Raw genomic sequence first — 19,245 nt, 5'->3', positions numbered from 1 at the left:
CAATAACTGGAATCACTAAATCAAGGTGAAAGGTTAGTAAAAAAATGCTCCTCGTCTGCCAAGTCGCCAGGCTGACCTGCCTATTATGAAAATAATTCTGGTTTTGTAAATTCACTGCTCTTTGTCAAACATTTTATTAAATTTGCTTCATCATCCTTATGTAAATACGCAACCCTTCATAGGACACTCATTAAGTGTTGTTATAAGTTGTTTTGCTACCCTTATTTCAATGTACAACAACACTTTAACAAACTTATCATTGTTAGAAATTACCAAATGAACTTACAGATGAACTCTCAGTTAATCTTGTAAAATAGGTAAAGAAAAAATATGACCAATTGTGTGTTTTAGATTTGACGTATAACCATATCTCCTGAAACTGATCATCATTACCATCATCCATACAGTTGGTCACACTAACTTCTCCAATCACAAGATCTTCACGAGACATCCCACTATTCTGCATCATGGGTGTAATTTAAAATGGCAGTCTTGTGAGAGCCTCGTCTTTGTATTTGAATATTCTGGAAAGTGTTTAGACATTAGGCCTTCTGACGTGAAAGAACAAGTTTTGTTGCTTCAATGTTTCCACTGTTTACATGTAACTTTAGTCAGCCATATTTTATTCCTGGACGGAGGTACCACATGCAAATAAAAGAGCCCATGGTTAGTAGTCCTCTTTTAAATTACCTCTTTTTGAGGGGTGAACCGCTGACAAGGTTTTGACATTCAAGTGTTACGGGGGTGCCAGTCTCTGCAGCCAAAGTGGCTCATAATACTGAACGCAATCAACACTGGAGTTTGTGTATAAATAAATGTTACACTACAAAGTTTGTAACATTGAACTTGTGGCATTTTGAAGCTTACAAAAACAGCACTGATAAACTACTAAAGTTCAGTCAAAGTCCATAATACTGTTGTAAAACCTCACAACTTAGTTACGCTTAAAGCATTTAAGGGAAGCATATTGCTGTAAAGCACAAGATTATATAACTCATATGAAATAAGATTGTTTTGTTTTGATTCGATGTATCCCAAATGTTTTCTGTTGTGGTTACTGGAGTTGAACATTTCATCTTACCAAGTTCCGTTGAGTAAATCAATCAAGAGTTTTAACATTTCTGTGAAGGGATTTACAAATGTACAAATTGTAGGACCAGTATGATTGATAAAATATAAATGCATTCAGGAAACACCCACAATAATGATAACATTTAATAATAATTAAGTGTGATTTGTGGAAATGATTGAGTCTGAATACTTCAAAGTATGAGGTTAAGTGAATATACTTGTCGTAGTAAGATCTGTTGTTTGGTTTCGTTTTTGCAGTAATTCTGCCATAACTGGCCTCACAGGAAGTGATACTGAGAGAGATTCCTGGCAGATGGCCACACAAACATTTGAAAAAAGCATGATGAAGCTTTGCAACATTAAAATGCAACACCAGGCTGTACTCAGGCATAGTTGCTGATTAAAGTACAAAGCAACACGTTATCAGTTCTAGCAAGGGAAGATGGTTAGTTTCTGTGTGGTTTAGAGATTAACCCCTGTCAGGCAGCCTGAAAAGGGAAGAAGACAAAACAGGAACCAACTACAAGAATGGAGAACAGAGAGGGGGGAAATGGAAAGCAAATATTCACTCTGCAGTTATCAACTAGTTCTCTACCAGCATGTCCAAGTAAAATGATGACAATAATGATAATAATGATAATGATAATAATAATAATAATAATAATAATAATAATAATAATAATAATAATAATAATAATAATAATACATTTTATTTATATTTATATTTGCAACCTCAAAGTACAATGTGTGAATTAATAGTAATTAAAAAACGCCATATAAAAGCACTATTTAAATCCAAGCTTATTATTATTATTATTATTGAGGGAATGCAGGACATACGTGATGTGGTTTTGCATTTATCAGCAGTTCATCTATCCATCCATCCATCCATCCGTCCATTGATCTTTACTCCACTTAATTGTAACGCTGGTCAATCCCAGCTAACTATGGGTGAGGGGCGGTGCAGAATACAGCCAGGTCGTCAGTCCATCACAGGGAAAACACAGAGAGACACACAGTCACATTCACACTTAGGGGGAATTTAGGGTCACCAATTAACTGCACACACACACACACACACACACACACACACACACACACACACACACACACACACACACACACACACACACACACACACACACACACACACACACCACACACACACACACGGAGAATATGCAAACTCTACACAGGAAAGCCCAGCTCGTAATTGAACCCTGACTAACCACTTATCCACCAAACAGCCTTCTCAGCAGTCTGGCAGCACTAATCTGTATGAATTTGGAGCTTTTGTAAGCTATTGCTGGAAATGCCAAAAAGAAATGCGTTGAATAAATATCAATCAGTCAATCTTTATTTCAGACTCTTAGGCCTTTTTAAAAACTGAAAAAAAAACAACAACAACAACAATGAACAGTGAACACTAAAAACAGCAAACACAGTCAGCAATAAATTAGAATATCATAACCCACAAGGACTGCCTCCAGTGCCTCCAAAGTCCAGATGTGTAGCTGACACTGATTTTCTTTAGGTCTGATTAAAACCCTTGATATTATTTTTTTTTACTTGTAACTGCAACTTTAAAAGTCAGTCCTCGTGCCCCCCGTGGTTGTTGCGCTCCCGCGCGCCCGCCGGCGGTGCGCGCCCCCGCGCTGATCACATGATATGACCAAGCAGCTAGCTGCTTCCTGCGGACTGCTAGCAGCAGTTCACACTCAGTTAAGACGGCCGCAGAGACTGCGACTACCGTGTGGTTCAAGATGCTGGCTCTCATAAACAGGCTGCTGGACTGGTTCAGGTCGCTCTTCTGGAAGGAGGAGATGGAGCTGACATTAGTGGGACTCCAGTACTCCGGAAAAACCACATTTGTGAACGTGATCGCAGTAAGTAGCTAAAGTCAGCGCAGACGTGTATTTCGGGCCCAGGCTGATACCTGCTCGAGGCTTTGGTCGGAGGTTTTACTGGGACTGTCATGACTTTATCACCAAGGACCAGGACGTGTTTCGGTCTGGAGCTTATTCGGTGACGCGAAGCGAAGCCGTGACCGGGACTGTTGGTGTTGATGTGCCGCTCCGCTTGGTTTCACTGGGCGAACTGGAATGACGAAGTTCTTGGTGTGTCTGTGCTTACTCATGAAACCGGTCATGTGAACGGACCTGTCAGTGGTTTCAACAAGCTGGTTGGGTGTCTGCAGACACAACACGGATCACAACAGTGTGTCTGTCATGAAATAATGGTAACTACTAGTCACAGCTTTGGGGCTGCCAGCTGTCTCACATGTAGGTCCACTGGTACCTGCTGCTCCGTTGTGCTCAGGATCCATGTGATCCGGTTTGGGTTAAAAACATCTAACTAGTTGTGTCAGAGGTCGCTGATCGTCCCTCTTATTATTATTATCCGTGTCTGACTTGTGTTATTGCTGCCAGTCTCTACATAGATAAGGGCATTGTGAGGTCTATATGGTCGTTGCTTATGTTTGTGTTATCGGGGCCTTGGTGCAGCCTCAGTGAATATGTCTTGTGGCCACATTGCTTTGGGTTCCTCTTTATACACACACACACACACACACACACACACACACACACACACACACACCAAGCTCAGCTGTGGTCATGTCAGGTGATCTGTTATTAGATTGAAACAAAGCTTCCTTCTCCTCACACAGTCACTTTCATGCTGCTGGTTGGAGCTCAGGGCACAGGCCAGATCCAAACGCCACAAACCCGACCTGCAAAGCCAGTGGAGTATTTGGTTGCAACACATCGTTTCGGGGATTAACTTGTTGTTGTTGTTGTTGTTTTGTGTTTCAACTGTTTCCAGTTCCTCCTCAGCTTCATTCCTACTCATACAAGTGATGACAGTCTGTGGCGTCATCATGACTGGCTACAATTCCAGTTTCCCGATATCCAGTTAACCCTTCACCACATTCATTTAGAGAAGCAGATTGGTTTTTTTTTCACATCACTGACTATTTACTGAACTCCTCTACTAATGACACTGTGAAGAACACATTAATCAGAACTACTCATATCTTAGCTTTGATTCATTTTGATGTGTTTTGGTGATGTAGCAGGTGTCTGCTCTACAGTGACAAACGAAGAAGGAACAATATTGGAAGAAGTTGTCCATTCTGGTTTAATGCTCAGTACTTTTGGCCCACAGTTAAAAAAACAACTGTGATTTGTGGCTCATTGTTGCATTTTCTACCCGTGCAGGCGTGTGAGCCTGAGGTCATGTTTGAGTGAAACCTATTGTTTGTCTTTGATGGGGAAAAAAGGGTTGTCTAGAATTGTTAAAAAACAAAACAATTTGATGTACAGAAAGAAAGCTGAGAAACTGATGGGAAAGAACAGTTTTGTTGGTGAAGAATGAAACCCCATGTTTGGAATGCAGGTGTGCTTGTGCTATAGCTTATATACAACCACCACCCCCTTAAAATATCAAAATAAACAACTTGATTTATTATTCCAAATCTTTGTGAGCAAACGTTGAAGAGACGTGTTTGGGGTTTGATGGATCTAAACAACTCGAGGCTTTCATTACCGGCAATAAGAATTAGATATCTTCCAAGCAACGAATGTCTCTGTTGTCTAAGCAAAAGAACTGTAATTAAGACTTGTCGCTGAGAAATAAATAGCTTTGTAGCCCCTGAGTTTATTGACTTGTAAATTGAAATAAAGTCTCATTGTTTAGCCAACGAGTTGCAGGAATCCCTACTGCACATGGAATGATTTTACTTGACTTGACTAAATGGGATATCTTTAATCCCTTGAGCTGTTGGCATTGTGTATGAAGGGCGACCACACACACACACACACACACACACACACGCACGCCTACTACTGCTGAAACTTGGTATCCATGATCACATTTCTCATTGATTGTCTCCTGTAGCTCAGGAAATCTGACAATTCAACGATGCTTCTTTTCCCAGCTCGTAGATCTGAGCTGATGTTGACGCAGAGATGAAATCATTGGAACATGATTCATTATTTAAAAGGGAGAGAAAAAAAAGCAACTCATACCCACATTGCCTTCTATGTGGTTTTTGAATTAGATGAAATCCTCGAGATTTCTGGAAAGTAGAACGCTCTATTGACTAACACGCCGTCTGTCTGTCTGTCTTTCTTGTCCAGTCAGGACAGTTCAGCGAAGACATGATCCCCACGGTCGGTTTCAACATGCGGAAGGTCACTAAAGGCAATGTGACAATAAAGGTAAGATAACTCTTCTTGTTCCACTGAGATCAATATTTGACTGACTCACACTGTGTACTCTGCCAGCCCCCCCCCCCCCCCCCAAAAGCTGTAATGGTGGTAGAATCACTTTATCACTGACTCAAAATGTTGCACGGCTTCTGACACTTGATTCCGTCTTCTCCCCTGCATTAGATATGGGACATCGGAGGTCAGCCCCGCTTCAGGAGCATGTGGGAACGCTACTGTCGAGGGGTCAACGCCATTGTGTAAGTCTGCCAATCAAAATCGTACACGCACATTTACATAAGCTCTTGCGATGTACGTCTAAGCAACAACAATTTCATCTGCAGTTATATGGTGGATGCAGCTGACCGAGAGAAGATAGAAGCCTCCAGAAACGAACTGCACAACCTTTTAGAAAAACCACAGCTACAAGGAATCCCTGTAAGAGTTTTGGGAGCGATAAAGGCTTTTAGAAACACTGATTAAACTCATAATTTACAGTCGTCTTTCGTTGCAGTGACTCATGCATGATAAAGTCTGGCTAAAGTGACCATTTGAAACTACGCCAGCCTTTTATTCATTTCAAGTTCAGTGGTATTATTGGATTGTTGGTGATCTGATTTGCACTATGGACAGGCTCCTTCCTGCCGTGACTTCCGACTGCTCAGTTTGTTTTGTATTGGTGGTATAGACTGTGTGACGGGTGAAAGGAATCCTTTAAACGCTGTGATAATGCTGTGATAATGCTGTGATAATGCTGATACTTGGCTGTACGGGGTATTGATCAGCTCTTTCTTTTATTGTCACTTTCAGGTTCTAGTTCTTGGAAACAAACGAGACCTCCCCAACGCACTCGATGAGAAGCAGCTCATTGAAAAAATGTGAGAACTGTGTTTGTTTGTTTTTTTTAATTACTGGTTATAGTTTGCAAACCAAGTTATAGTTTAAGCTTAACAAATATTTGTCATGTCTGATATTTCTAAACATCACAATGCTAAGAAATGTCGGTCACAACCGGACTACTGCAACGCTTTAACATGCCTACCTCATAAGTAGGGATGGGGCCGATCCAGTATTGGGATACTAATACTGATGACGTAATTCACGGATCGGACATTTCCTGATCCATGAAGCCACATTTGTGCTTTACTGTTGCTGAAATGACTCCACAAGTGTTTCCCCGCTGCTGCTCTGCTCGCTGGATACCAAATGTGGACTGGATTTCCTGAACGGAGGCGAGTCTCTATGAGACTTAGATTAATGAGGGAAGAAATCCAGAAAGCGGTTCCTCTACGCCGTAGCGGGCGATTCAGACCCCCAGAAAGCAAAAATCTGTCAAAATAGTCCCAATTGTTGTGCTGGAAAAATTGCTGTTTGTGCTGCGTTGCTAAATAATTTCTCCAAAGATTACTAAAGTGATTCTGAGGTTTTAAAGATAGAACAAGTTTATTATGAGATGATGACGTCACGCAGACCCCCACATTGTACATATTGAACAAAAGTAGTTTGCACTGCTTCCTTTTCTGACGTCATACTTAAGTTGCCTTTTAGGAAGATACATGCATACATTCCTACATTGCATACTTTACTGTAGAGAGGAGTTTATTACAGCCGCTTATAAAATCAACTAATGATAATGATATTAAACCAAACGGCTCTGGTATCGGCGTAATATCGGTATCGGCGGGTATCCAAATTTAGGTATCGGGATCGGATGTGAAAAAATGTGGATTGGTGTATTTCTACTCGTAAGACTGTTCATCCATTACATGTTCAAAACTCAGCTGCAATACTAACTCATAACGGGGAAAAAAAGGGTATTTAAAACATCTGCTTTAACCTTCTTACTTTGCTACTTGGCTCGTTTAGATAGATAATAAAAAAATACATCCTTTTAAATCACTATGGATTTTAGATTGAGGTTGGATTTATTGATCCTTAGACCTGTGAAACTGGTGAGTTTGCAACATTGGTGAATTAAAGCAAAATGTCAGAATCAATGCCGTGTGTGCACAGTGAGGCTCAGCAGTGAGGCTCAGCAGTGAGGCTCAGCAGTGAGGCTCAGCAGTGAGGTGTGTGTGTGTGTGTGTGTGTGTGTGTGTGTGTGTGTGTGTGTGTGTGTGTGTGTGTGTGTGTGTGTGTGTGTGTGTGTGTGTGTGTGTGTGTGTGTGTGTGTGTGTGTGTGTGTGTGTGTGTGTGTGTGTGTGTGTGTGTGTGTGTGTGTGTGTGTGTGTGTGTGTGTGTGTGTGTGTGTGTGTGTGTGTGTGTGTGTGTGTGTGTGTGGTAGCAATCCTGTTTTCTTTTATGCCTCTTCCTGTTGGCTGTAATGATAAAGTTGTGACTGCAGGACGTAACGCTGGTTAACAAGCGTCATCGTCACGTGGATACAGACAGGAATGTTTTTGTTTTTTTTTAATTCTCCAAGAACCGATTTCATATCATACAATACCACTATTGTTTATAGCTTTTCATTTTCAAAGGCATTTCCTTTGCAGTCTATAGAGTTTCGCTTTCCACTGACTGTGTTCAGATCAGGAACTCAACCAGGTCGAAGGTCGACCTTAACATGGCCGGGTTTCATCCTCTTGAAGTGGCGGCATCAGAGATAATGGCCGTTGAACTATTTTTGCTTTCTATTGCAAAATATTTCCTCACACCACTTGACATTAGCCACCGCGGTGCGGATGCTATTATCACATGACTGCTTATCTCGGTCGAATAATGGACGTTCTAACTTTCCAGCACCTTTTTCTACATAAAATCTAGTGGATACGAGGTCGAGCGTCCTCAGGTCAGAGTTGTTTTTTTGTTACTCTGCAAAAACTAATGCGAACCTCACCCAGGATTTAATCATTTGATGGTTAATTTATTTAATATAATATCAACTGCTACTCCTATTTGGTCTGTTTCTGGTTGCCTTGATAAGATCAGCAGTCGTAACACAACACTTGAGATTCTGCCCCCCAAACAAATTCAAATCGGTAAAACCGTGCGTGTGCACACTTGCACGCACTTTCCTTTTCTAGATCCCAGTCCACCTGGAAGGTTGCGTGGTTCAAATCCCGCCCTCAACATGCCCACTTTCCACCATAAAGGCTCAATGCAAAGTGCCTCGTCAATATTTTTGCAGGCAGTTGATAATCAATCAGTTCCGTCCAGCGCTCTCTATGCTTTGAAGATGAAACTATGACATATGAACATGGTGCTTAAAAAAAACAAGTGGTCATCAAGACTACTTCAGTGCTTTAATATGAACAAAGTATCCACAGGGGCTGGTCACAGTGGAATTCACATCTGTCTTTGTGTCTTACAGGAACTTATCTGCCATTCAGGATCGAGAGATCTGCTGCTACTCTGTCTCCTGCAAAGAGAAAGACAACATAGGTAGGCATGTGAGTTGTGTAAAGTAAATCGAGACCTGCAGTAATCTGCATTAGTATAGTCCCACTAATGAAGAAGACCTCACACATGGAGATCTTCCATTGCTGTAAATGACCTGACCTACAGGTGGTGCTGTTTCACCTGACGCTTCAACGTCCTCTTAGTGCAATCATTTATTGCTGATTTACTAAACATCTGATCACACAAACAGTGAGGCAAAGCAGCTTAAACATCTAATGGAGATGAAAAGTTGGGTCAAAACATTGAAAACTAGTTATTATAGTCTGTCATCCTTCAAATACATATTCTGTTGAAAGTCTACTCTCATATAATTGCGTGTTGTCTCGAGTTGTCCACGTGTCGTCATACATGCCTTTTCATGCCTTCAGAGAGATGTTTAAGCACAGATCTGACTGGGTCATTTATAGTTTACAAAAACTCTCTGCTACTCTGTGTGAAATATTAGTTTTCCTGCCTAAAAATGGTAGAAAATTACTTTTTTTGGAAATTGCTACGTGAAAGACGGGGCCAGCATGTTGAAATTGGTTTGTAGACCAGCCAAAAAAGAATACCGTCATAAAAATAATGTGATCAGATTTCAGGCCCACATCAGCCACCCCCTAATGTGCACTTTTATTACATAAAATCCCACATAACTCACACATAACGTTAAACCTGAGCCAGAAGACGATTACCGCAGAGCTCTGCACCACAGCGGGCCAACAGAGGACTCCACCGAGGCCGAATCATTTTAAAGAGTTCTGCAACCAACCTCATGAACACAAAAGTTTTTTAGTTTTTTAGTTTTTTTTAATAAAGTTTGAACCTGCTGACGTCATCAATAATCCGTCCCTCCCCACAGATATCACACTGCAGTGGCTCATCCAGCATTCAAAGTCTCGGAGAAGCTGAAATTGAACGCGGCACCGCGGTCCTCCAGTCGCAGCTCTGGCCTCAGCCCTTCCCCCTCTTTACGGTCTTGGGTCCTCGACAGTCATCTCTTTCCACTGCCTCCGTGAAGTGATCCAGCTCTCCGCCCTGCACCCCGCGCCACCCGCAGCACACTACCACAGCTGTGGAGCTCCTGTACAGCACTACCATCTCCCTCAGCCCGTCGGAAGTCCTGAAAGGTCGTCTCACTACTCTGCTCGAAGGCGGACTGTCCACGCCCATCATTGCCTTACCGCTTGACGTTTCTCTGCATATGTGTACATCATGGAGGATTTATGTTTTTCTTTCTTTGTACAGGAATCTAATGATAACGCAGTGTACTGTTGCCCCGGCTACACTAGAATGGAGCACCCCTGTAATCTTTCGATCAGACTCTCGTTTCAGTTGCCAGTCAACATTTGGTGTTTACGTGACATTGTGTGATTGTAGTTGGGTTTTTTTTTAGCAATTATTTGCCAAAATGACGATGGTCGCTTATGCTAATGCCTTCGATTCCTGATCAACTTTGAGCAATGGAGCCTGCGTCTCACTTTGCCGGCTTGTTGGGAGTATCTGTATTGTTAAGTCGCTTGATTTAAAGTTTACACACAACTTAAAGATCAATAGAGGTGCAACTTTTGGAGTGGCTGCTGTGTCTGATGCGAAAATCCTCAGCAAAGTTTTTAAGTGCCTTCGGCTAAAAGAGAGCGCCCCAATCAGACAGTTATTGCCCAATTTAATCTCTAACCCGCTATTATAAATAAACACTTTAGTTACAGACTCAGAATAAATCCCTTAATCACACTTAACGCCGCCACTCGACAATCTCATTTTCTGTTCTGTAATCGCGTCAACATGCTGTGATGTCTGAGAAAAGGCAGTACTGTATAAACCATTAAGAATGAGGAGTGAAGACATGGCTGAATGAAAAACAATGTTACATTTTCTTTTTTTTTGTTGTTGGGTGATTGTTTTTTTTGTTTTGTTTTTTTTTCTAAATTTTGAATGCTGCTTCACCTGTAGCCTGTGACTCTGTAATGTAGCTTTGAAATGTGGGCTGACTTTTGCTTGCAGTTCTCAGGTTGTTAAAGGATTTAAACAGAAAAGGAAAACATGAAATGGTCTGAAAGTGGAGTGGGTGTGCCCCAAGTGTCTGTCCCGTAATCCAGAGTTAATCGTGATGACTGAGCTTATAGGGAACAGAGCACAGCCGCTGAGATGAAAGCATCGGATATTTGACGCTGCGCCCTTGTCTCAATCCTGATGTCGTTTTTTTTTCTTACTTTTGGGGAGGGGGAAAAAAAAAAAAAAAAAAAAAAGCAGCTACAACTTTGTCTTTAAAAGAAATTGATTTGCGGTCGCTTTCCAGTGACAAGACAATTACTCCTCACAGCATCGACCACATGTATATTGACCCGCTCCTTGCTTGGCCCGTGCATCTTGGATCAATTTATTATATTTTGGTTGCGCAAGCGTCTTCAAATTGGGTTAATCCTCCCTGATACTGTACGTAGGCTTACACTGCTTTTGTGGTTCAGTGTATTATTGCCCACCGATCAATCACGGTCTCTTTTCTCACATGTTGTTCTGTGTCTTGGTGATTGTCATACTCATAAAGGTCGATTGTTGGGACCACAGCAGCGGTGAGGGGCCGTACAACTGGGTGACTGTGTGGGTAAAATTTTGGGGAAAAGCTTTGTTACCTGTCTAATAATATAAGCCTATTTGCAATTTGTATGTGCATGTGCTCAATTTATCCACATTCAATTGCAGACTTTGTAAATAAGAAGTTAGCATTTTTATTCCAACAAAGGCTCCTGTAGATGTCATGCATTCGTTCCCTGTGATTGCAAATAAATTTGTTTTTATTTTTAAGGATTCCACAATTTTTCAGCGTGTGATTTTTAGTTTACTTTTTTTTTTTTTTTTTTTTTGTGGGGGCAGTTCAATTATTCCCCACTAGATGGAAGCAGAGTACTAAAAAAGAGACCACTGACTTGCGTTTGTTTTTCTATTCAGTGATGAGAGGACGTTGTTTCCTTGCACATCTCCACAAGTGTTCTAAAATAAAAAAAGTTGTGTTTATTTAGGAATAAAGTGATTCACCCACACTGGATCTGACCTCCATAAAGGCGTTTGGTTCTCACAGTTCCAATCCCGCAGATTTTCTCGGGGAGGTTTCTTTGTTGACAGCTGGTGCTGTATTTTCAATCACACAGCCTCACATTTCCCACAATGGGTGGTTAACACCTTTCGGTGTTTCTTGGCCTGGAAATGCAACGCTCATGTAACGTGGGGAGCATGTGGCGAACTGGGGGGTAATAAAGTGAGCCCTGGTCTTCGGAGATCAGGCAGGCCCGCGTGGCTACAACAGGAACAGCTTGATTAATCTCATTTCTTAAACGCGGCATTTAATGAACAGCTGCTGGCATTTATTGTCTGCCAGGGTGGTAGTTAGAAGGTGCAGACAGACCCAGGTGCTATCGGACAAATTCCACGGGTCATTGGAGGGTGTAGCGTGTGTGCGTCCACAGTGGGAACTTTAATGCATGTGTGCTTGCATGTGTGTGGTTTCCAAGTGATTGAATAGTGGTTCCGAGTGTGCCGTAGGGATTTATGTAGAGAGAAGGTCAGGGAGACGACCCGAAGGCGTGACACACAATTAATGTAGTTCCACTCCATTACCAGTGGGGTCATTATGTAACACAACATGTTCAACACCTCCCACCTGTCACAACTGCACTTCTTTGCGTTTCTTTAGAGTCCAAACTATCAAGCGTGTCCCAGGAAAGAGCATTCATCACCAAAATCACTGGTCTCTTTTAAATTGAAGTATTGAATATTCCTCCAGACATGATTCACTCCCTTGTAGTCTCCACTTGACTTAACTGAGACAAACTCAGAGCTAAATACAGCCTCTCTAAGACCTTGATGGATATCTTTCAAAGTACAGAAGTAACTCCACTTCTTTACAGAGATGCACATGGTGATATGATATATACGCCAAGATTGAGTTTCCTAAATGAATATTGAACCACAGCAACATAAAGCAGCTGTGTTCCATCCATTCAGCACAGTGGTCTATGGGATGCACAAAAGCGTTCCCAGATTGAAGCTGTTTCACTTCTAGACGGTGTCACTCTGCACTGCAGGTGTGAGAAGCTGCCGGTGAATATATCAAGCCGGGAGAGCTCGCGTTGGTATCTCTGGATTTATGTTTACTTTAAATGTAATGATGTGCATGAAGCTGTAATGTAGCACTCTGTGTAAGGCCCCGTTTACCCGACATTTCACGTGACAACACCTAATCCGTTAAAAAAAAAAAAGGGAGTGTGTTTCCATTGCAGCAGCGGACACAGAGACAACAATGTAGTTAGTATGCCGGGCCACTGGAAGGCGCTGTTGCTTGATTTTGTCATGAAACTACACACGTGTGTGCAGAGAACAAAACACTATAAACCAGAAGAAAATGGAAAGAGCCCGACATCCACGTGGACTGACGACGCATCGGATGCTATCAGGGGTGAGTCTCAACTATAAAACTACTGATATGGAGGATAAAACTAGAATATGGACTGCAAGTCATACCACTAAGGGTCCGCCATGTTTGTTTACAAGTGGAAGAGCAGAAGGGGAGGGAGGGGGAGAGAAGCGCATGCGCAGAAACAGGCGCTCCGTAGCCTCCGGGAGTCTCTGCAGGAGGGAATAGTGACCATGAAAGAATCTTTCCACCTTGGGAGCCGAGATAAAAACTTTGTGGATACAGTGCATCCGCACACTGGGGCCGTGTAAACGAACTCCCCAAAAGTGAAGAAAGTTTTCCGGTTACACTCTTATTCGTTGTCGTGTAAACGGGTCTGATGGTGCAACATAATATTTTGACCTGTTTGAATTAACCAGTCATTGTTCGAGAACTCAGCATAACACCCGTTCTTGAGGATAATGGATTCATTCACTAATGTTCGTTATCACCAATGCTAAATGCTGGCTAAGGAAGTTAGACAACAACAAAATGGAAATGTCAGTAATGTTAAGTACTGTTTCACTTTTTATTAGTAATCAGGTACTTTGCTCCACCACTTTCTGGAAGATGTTTTCATGCCTGATGCGAACAGCTGTAATTTGAGGATACAGTAAATACAAATTAGCATCTAACCATCCATTTGTTTTGTACGTTTTCCTCCAGTTCAGGGTTGTTGGATACTGGAGCCAATCCACCTTAAAATGCGTGAAGGCAGGATACACCCAGGACAGGCTACTAGTCCATCACGGGGTAAACAGAGACTGACATAGACACAAGTTCATATTCACACAGGCAGACAATTTAGAGTCACTAAATTAAGCTTCACACAAAAAGGCCCCAACTGGACCAGAGATCGTCTCACTTAATAGCAGAAAGCCGCTACCTCTGAGCTCTGTTCTGCCAAGGTTTCTTCCTACATTCCTTGAACCCTCTTTTTGTGATGTGCTTTTATTTACAAAAAACTGTGGTAAAACTCTGAGCAGATGGATGTCCAGAATACCAAAACAAACAACATATCGCAAGGTTTTATCCCTCAAAGGTTTGCGTGTCTCTGGATTGCCACCCTCAGTCTTTAACTCACCCCAGAGACATGGAGGCCACAGGCCCTCCCTCTCTGGACCTGCCGTCTTCACAATCTCCTTCTGAAACATTACCCTCAAAACACACAACACAAATGAAACACGTATGAAAAAGCATGTTCAAACCATCAAAATCATTCTCCACATGTCCCCATTCATGTGTTGCAAATAAACACGTAAATTCAATGAATAGTAAGAGAGAACCCCTGATCAATAACCACATGGTATGCTCCACCATCACACACCTACAGTATGTGCTTAACTTCCCTCTTATGTTTGTCAGTGCGGGAGCACAACAACCAAGGTAAGGAGGCTAAGCTGAGTAAACTTAATGTGGACCCATGTTTTCACTTATTTCTGCTATAAACAAAGTATGTACCATATGTATGTGAGTGTGTGTTGGATCATGCAAAGGGCACTGAGCTCACTCAGGCAATAAAAAATGTGCTTTATAAGTAAAGTATTACCGTTTGCCACATTTCATGCAGGAGACTTAACAACCGTTGGCATAAACTGCAAGGCTGTGACTTTAATTCAGATTTTATTCAACTTAATGGGGTTCTCTTCAGTCCAACATGTTTGCTTTTGAGGTTATTTAGAATTAGAAGGTACCATGGATTCAGTAGTGACTTAGTCACTCGCCCCAATCAAAAACCTCCCTCTTTCTTCAGTTGTTTTTATTCACTGGGTGATTTTAAACAGGTTTTACATCTTCTAGACAGGCCTCTAATAATATTTGCCTCACACTCAGTAAATACACTAGTTTGGTCATAATATTTACAACATACAGCATTTACTGTGCCCCCATGGAGCATTGGAGTCAATCTCAAGGCGAGGATCATGCGGCTCCAGAGGTGAAGGTCATTTGATGTCTGATTTATAGGCCACCTGTTGGCGAGTTTTAAACCGCACCATATCAAATCAAGGATTACAAGGATGATCTAGAGATGTATCAATTGAATTTAATCTAATCTGTGAGAGACTCACCTCTTGACCTGAACCTATAAGATACTACTTCTTGGGGTGAAAATCACATAATTTAGAAAAAATCTTCTTTTTTTTCCTCCTGTTTGTCAGCTTTTCTTTGTTCAGCGTGACGTTAGAGCGTGGCCATGTTATGCCGAGCTAACTATTGGGTAATTTGTCCAGGGATCTGTATGACTTGTTTTATGATACACAAATGATGTGTTCCAAAGTTGTTAAACTACAGTGTTTTGATTAGAGGGTTGGAGACTCAGCATCAACGGGCATCTGCAAGCACTTCATTCAGCTCCCTGTGCGGACCATAATTTGGCTCTAATCACTATGTGTGGAATGTCACATGATTCATATAGAGCTGCATGGCACATATCGACATCCTTTAGCGCTCCGCACCCTGTAAAAGACAGATGGCTACGCGCATGCAACCCTGCAATAACCCAATTTAACGGGACTCTGCAGACGAATACGTTCCTCTGCTTAGCTGGTTTAGCCTGGCATTTATTGATGTTTATTGTCGTGAATGCGCTAGTGAGCGTTTGGGTTAATGTGATATTAATTTGACTCGTCTTTAAGCAAAATAGTTAAATTTTTCTGCATCACGTATGATGGTTATACTTTTTGAAATAAATAACCCTCAGCTCTTTCAGTAGCATGCTTCTATGGATGGCTTTGAAGGTCTGTCATGTCTTTTATCATTTTAATTTATCTTGCTTTATCTGTAAAAAAAAAATAAAAAAATCGCATACTGTCTAGGCAATACTTGAATAATGACAATTTATATGAAGGTAAATAATAGTACAACTAAACTATTTGAAAAATAAAATGAAAACACATAAAAGTTTTAAAATGTTTTGCTGATCCAACATGAGAATATCAAAAGTCTAAAGTTAGACCAATGTGGCATAAATACAGTATAATATTAACATAAACTTGGTCACTCCCATCCTGTTTGGACCCGCGATGCTCAGACTCTACAATTTCACGTAGTCAGCATGCACATTATTGACTTACGTGGGATTTTATCTGCTTGAGCTCAAGTGAATGATGTGTAAATAATTATCATTGCTGTTTAGTACAAGCAGGCAGCATGAGCTGATCCATTTAACCACTAGTGATGAGTCGATATGTCATTATGAACCAGTCATGACAGAATTCTGATGACCTGGTCAGCGTGTTGCAGAGGACGGCGACAATCACAGTCGCTCCCCATGTTCCTGAAGAGCTTTCATACATGGGGCACCCAAACTAGAACTTTATCTTGCTTTGTTGAAAGTCTTCCCATTTCAGTGTGCAAGTGTTATTCAAGCATGATCTGTTATCATCACATCATTAGAATGACTGAAAATGTCCTCTTGTCTTTGCCAGATTTATCAAAACTGGACACTTTTGATACAGTTACACAGATACCATCGTCTGATCTCTTTCTGCAGTGAAACTGAAAGATGAGAAGCTATGGATATCGGATCTTTTATATGCAGGTAACTTCAATAATTCCCGAGATTCGACAGCGACTGCATCTTATCGACGAGGGAACTGTATTTCAAATGTGTTAGTTTAAAGGCAATTGAAGAACTAATATGTTCTACGCCTGCTTCACAGAGAGTTTTAGTGGGCAATGCTTTAGTTTGAGTGGTTGCAAACCGAGAAAGTTCATTTTGATTTGACATAAACTGTGACTTTCTCTTCGTTTTCTGATTGTGGGAGTGCTGAAAAGCTGCTGAGACCTCCAAATGCAATAATTTGGTTTCCGCTCACCGAGAGTAATCTTTCGGGTTCACTCTGTTATCCGGTGTCCTCTCAGATAGCCAGCTCCCCTGTGGACGCTTTCATACTCTCACCTCCCTGCCTCGGCTCTGAGACCCTCCCCTCCTCAGATTCCATTAAAAATCATAACTTCAGCTCCTGGGGCTCTGATCAAATAGGCCGGCTAATGCATTTTCTCTGCATTTTGATTTTTTTTTTTTCCAGTGTACCTCATATTTACATATAGATTGAGTATTTATCAGTCTGCATTTTTAAGGCAGATTCACTGTAGTCCACTTTATTAAACCATGTTGGATTTATGTATATTTAATGAAAAGTTGATGTAGGGAGTGTAATTCTTTGAACAAGGGAGTATACTTGGTATGTGGGCTGAATAGTAATGGAGGGGCTATGCACAAGTGAACTTTATATCTCAGCCTTTAAATATCTTTGGTGTGGTTTGGTCAGGTTTACCATGTTAGTGTTTCTTTTTGTAATCCAACACCCCCACCACCACCACCACCACCACCGACACAACCAAAATGAACCCAAACAAAAAACACTACAAAGTGTTGCTAAGTCATATGCTACAATAACAGCCTCAATTGTTTAAACGCAGAACTTTTCACTTACAATGGTAATCATTTATTCAAATTAAATAATACAGTTTCTGTACTGTTATACCGCGTAGACCATGGTTCTGGGTGTTAGGAAGGCGAAGAAAACTGACATTAAGTTCCCGTCGACTTCATGAGCAAGGTGGCAGTTGGCGGTCAGTTCACCGTGCTCAGGCCTTTGCCACGACGAATGCATTGAGGGTGACGTTGGCCCATCACAGTCAAAGTTCAGATGGTAGCACGTGTACCCTCGTTTCCCTCTGTCCTGTGTAAAGTCAGACAGGCGGGCCAGTGCATTACTTGAACAAATGTACGGCAATGCTGCTGCGATGAATGCAGAATCATTGGTACTCCATGATTACAATTCATTTTCTTCACAAGTTATCAAACAAAAGTGTTGAATACAGTGTAATTAGGCTGGATTATTCAGTAACATGCATAAAGTGCCCTGGGAGGTTTTTAAACTACAACAAAGACTCAAACAAAAATAAATGTCTTAATTGTGTGTTTCTGACAAAGGTTTGGAAATCCCCACAAAGGATGTTTTCATTGTGTGCCCACAGCTTTCATAGCAGGAGGTTTGAAGCAATGGCTGCTCATTGTTTGCTCAGGTATGAATGTGTTGAGAAGACTCCGCACGGGCCGTATGAGTCCTTTATCATCCATTTGCCATAGCGTCAGGTTGACAATGGCTGAAAAACCCCTGTGGGTTGTGAATAGAACATGTGACAGGACAAATGGTGCACCACAGGCTGGAATGTTGTGAAAATATTAATTATGAACTATTGCAGCAAAAATGTAGTGTTGAATAATATGATCCAATATTCATTGTTTTAGTTTGATCATTATTGAAGCTCACAATGAAAAGCACACGTTAAGGCACAGGGTCAAATACATGTTTACCTTCCTTTAAGTGATGAATCTGGCTTCTAGAAAGAGTCAGACATCTTTTCAGCCACCTCCACTCTACTAAATGAGGGTTTGATGATACTTTGGATTCAGTTCAATGAGAGGGACAGATGTTCCCTCGGGCCAGATGAACTAGAAACCCAGCGACAGCTGGATTTGGACCAAGTATCCCGCCTTTGATATCAACAGAGACTTTCCACTGCAGGTATCTGGCCTTGGAACACAACATGAGGTCAATCACCTTGAAGAACAGCCTATACCTTGGGTTTGATCCCCTGCCAGGGCACCTCCTGCAACTCCCTGGAGTCGGAGGAGACACGGGGTGATCGTATATTCATTCCTATTGCATGTCAAGTTGAATGAGCCTGACAGAGTTTAGCGCAGCTCCGGATGAAAAGCGATTTGCGAAGAGGCCTTTAGCATGTGAGGAGACGGTGCGTGATCTGCTGCTCTTCTTCGGCCTTAATCCTCCTGCTGCACTAGTTTGGATTTTTGTTCCCCTTCTTGTTTTTTTTTTGTTGTTTTTTTTATTACTTGAGGGAAATATCTGCAGTGCTGTCTCTTGAGCAACATGATTTACTCTCGCTCATATAGTACAAGCAATGGTTTTCCCTGCAGGTTTGTGCTCCATTATGAACGGCATGAAGGCTAACGTCTTGCTGATGAGAAACAGCTGTAGAAAAAGCTACCTCGGTCACAGGAATAGGGAAAATAGCCACTTGGCAACTTTTAACCACCTGCCTGAACAGACATGCGTTTCAGCCACAAGCAGTCAGAGAAACACAGAGAAATGGGCTGTATGAAGG

At 41.6% G+C, this 19,245-nt stretch overlaps 1 protein-coding gene across 1 annotated transcript; it reads left to right on the top strand.

Moving 5' to 3' along the window:
* The first annotated feature begins 2,725 nt into the window (after window positions 1-2,725).
* arl8bb (ADP-ribosylation factor-like 8Bb) lies at window positions 2,726-11,466 on the top strand. The gene is made up of 7 exons (XM_080461755.1): window positions 2,726-2,957; window positions 5,211-5,291; window positions 5,466-5,539; window positions 5,624-5,717; window positions 6,090-6,157; window positions 8,590-8,660; window positions 9,520-11,466. Exons 1-7 carry the CDS (start codon window positions 2,835-2,837, stop codon window positions 9,567-9,569), a joined length of 561 nt encoding a protein of 186 aa, XP_080317881.1. The 5' UTR covers window positions 2,726-2,834; the 3' UTR covers window positions 9,570-11,466.
* Window positions 11,467-19,245: the final 7,779 nt, after the last annotated feature.

The sequence above is a fragment of the Lipophrys pholis genome (assembly GCF_963383615.2).
Source record: "Lipophrys pholis genome assembly, chromosome: 4".
NCBI lineage: Eukaryota > Metazoa > Chordata > Actinopteri > Blenniiformes > Blenniidae > Lipophrys > Lipophrys pholis.
Note: the sequence above shows the minus strand (reverse complement) of the source record. Positions and strands in the feature narration are given on the sequence as shown.

Bases quoted from the DNA above. Each gene is read 5' to 3' on its own strand.
- arl8bb (XM_080461755.1), top strand. From the start codon at position 2,835: ATGCTGGCTCTCATAAACAGGCTGCTGGACTGGTTCAGGTCGCTCTTC. The intron at 5,718-6,089 runs GTAAGAGTTTTG...TGTCACTTTCAG, and splicing joins CACAGCTACAAGGAATCCCT to GTTCTAGTTCTTGGAAACAA. The intron at 6,158-8,589 runs GTGAGAACTGTG...TGTGTCTTACAG, and splicing joins AAGCAGCTCATTGAAAAAAT to GAACTTATCTGCCATTCAGG.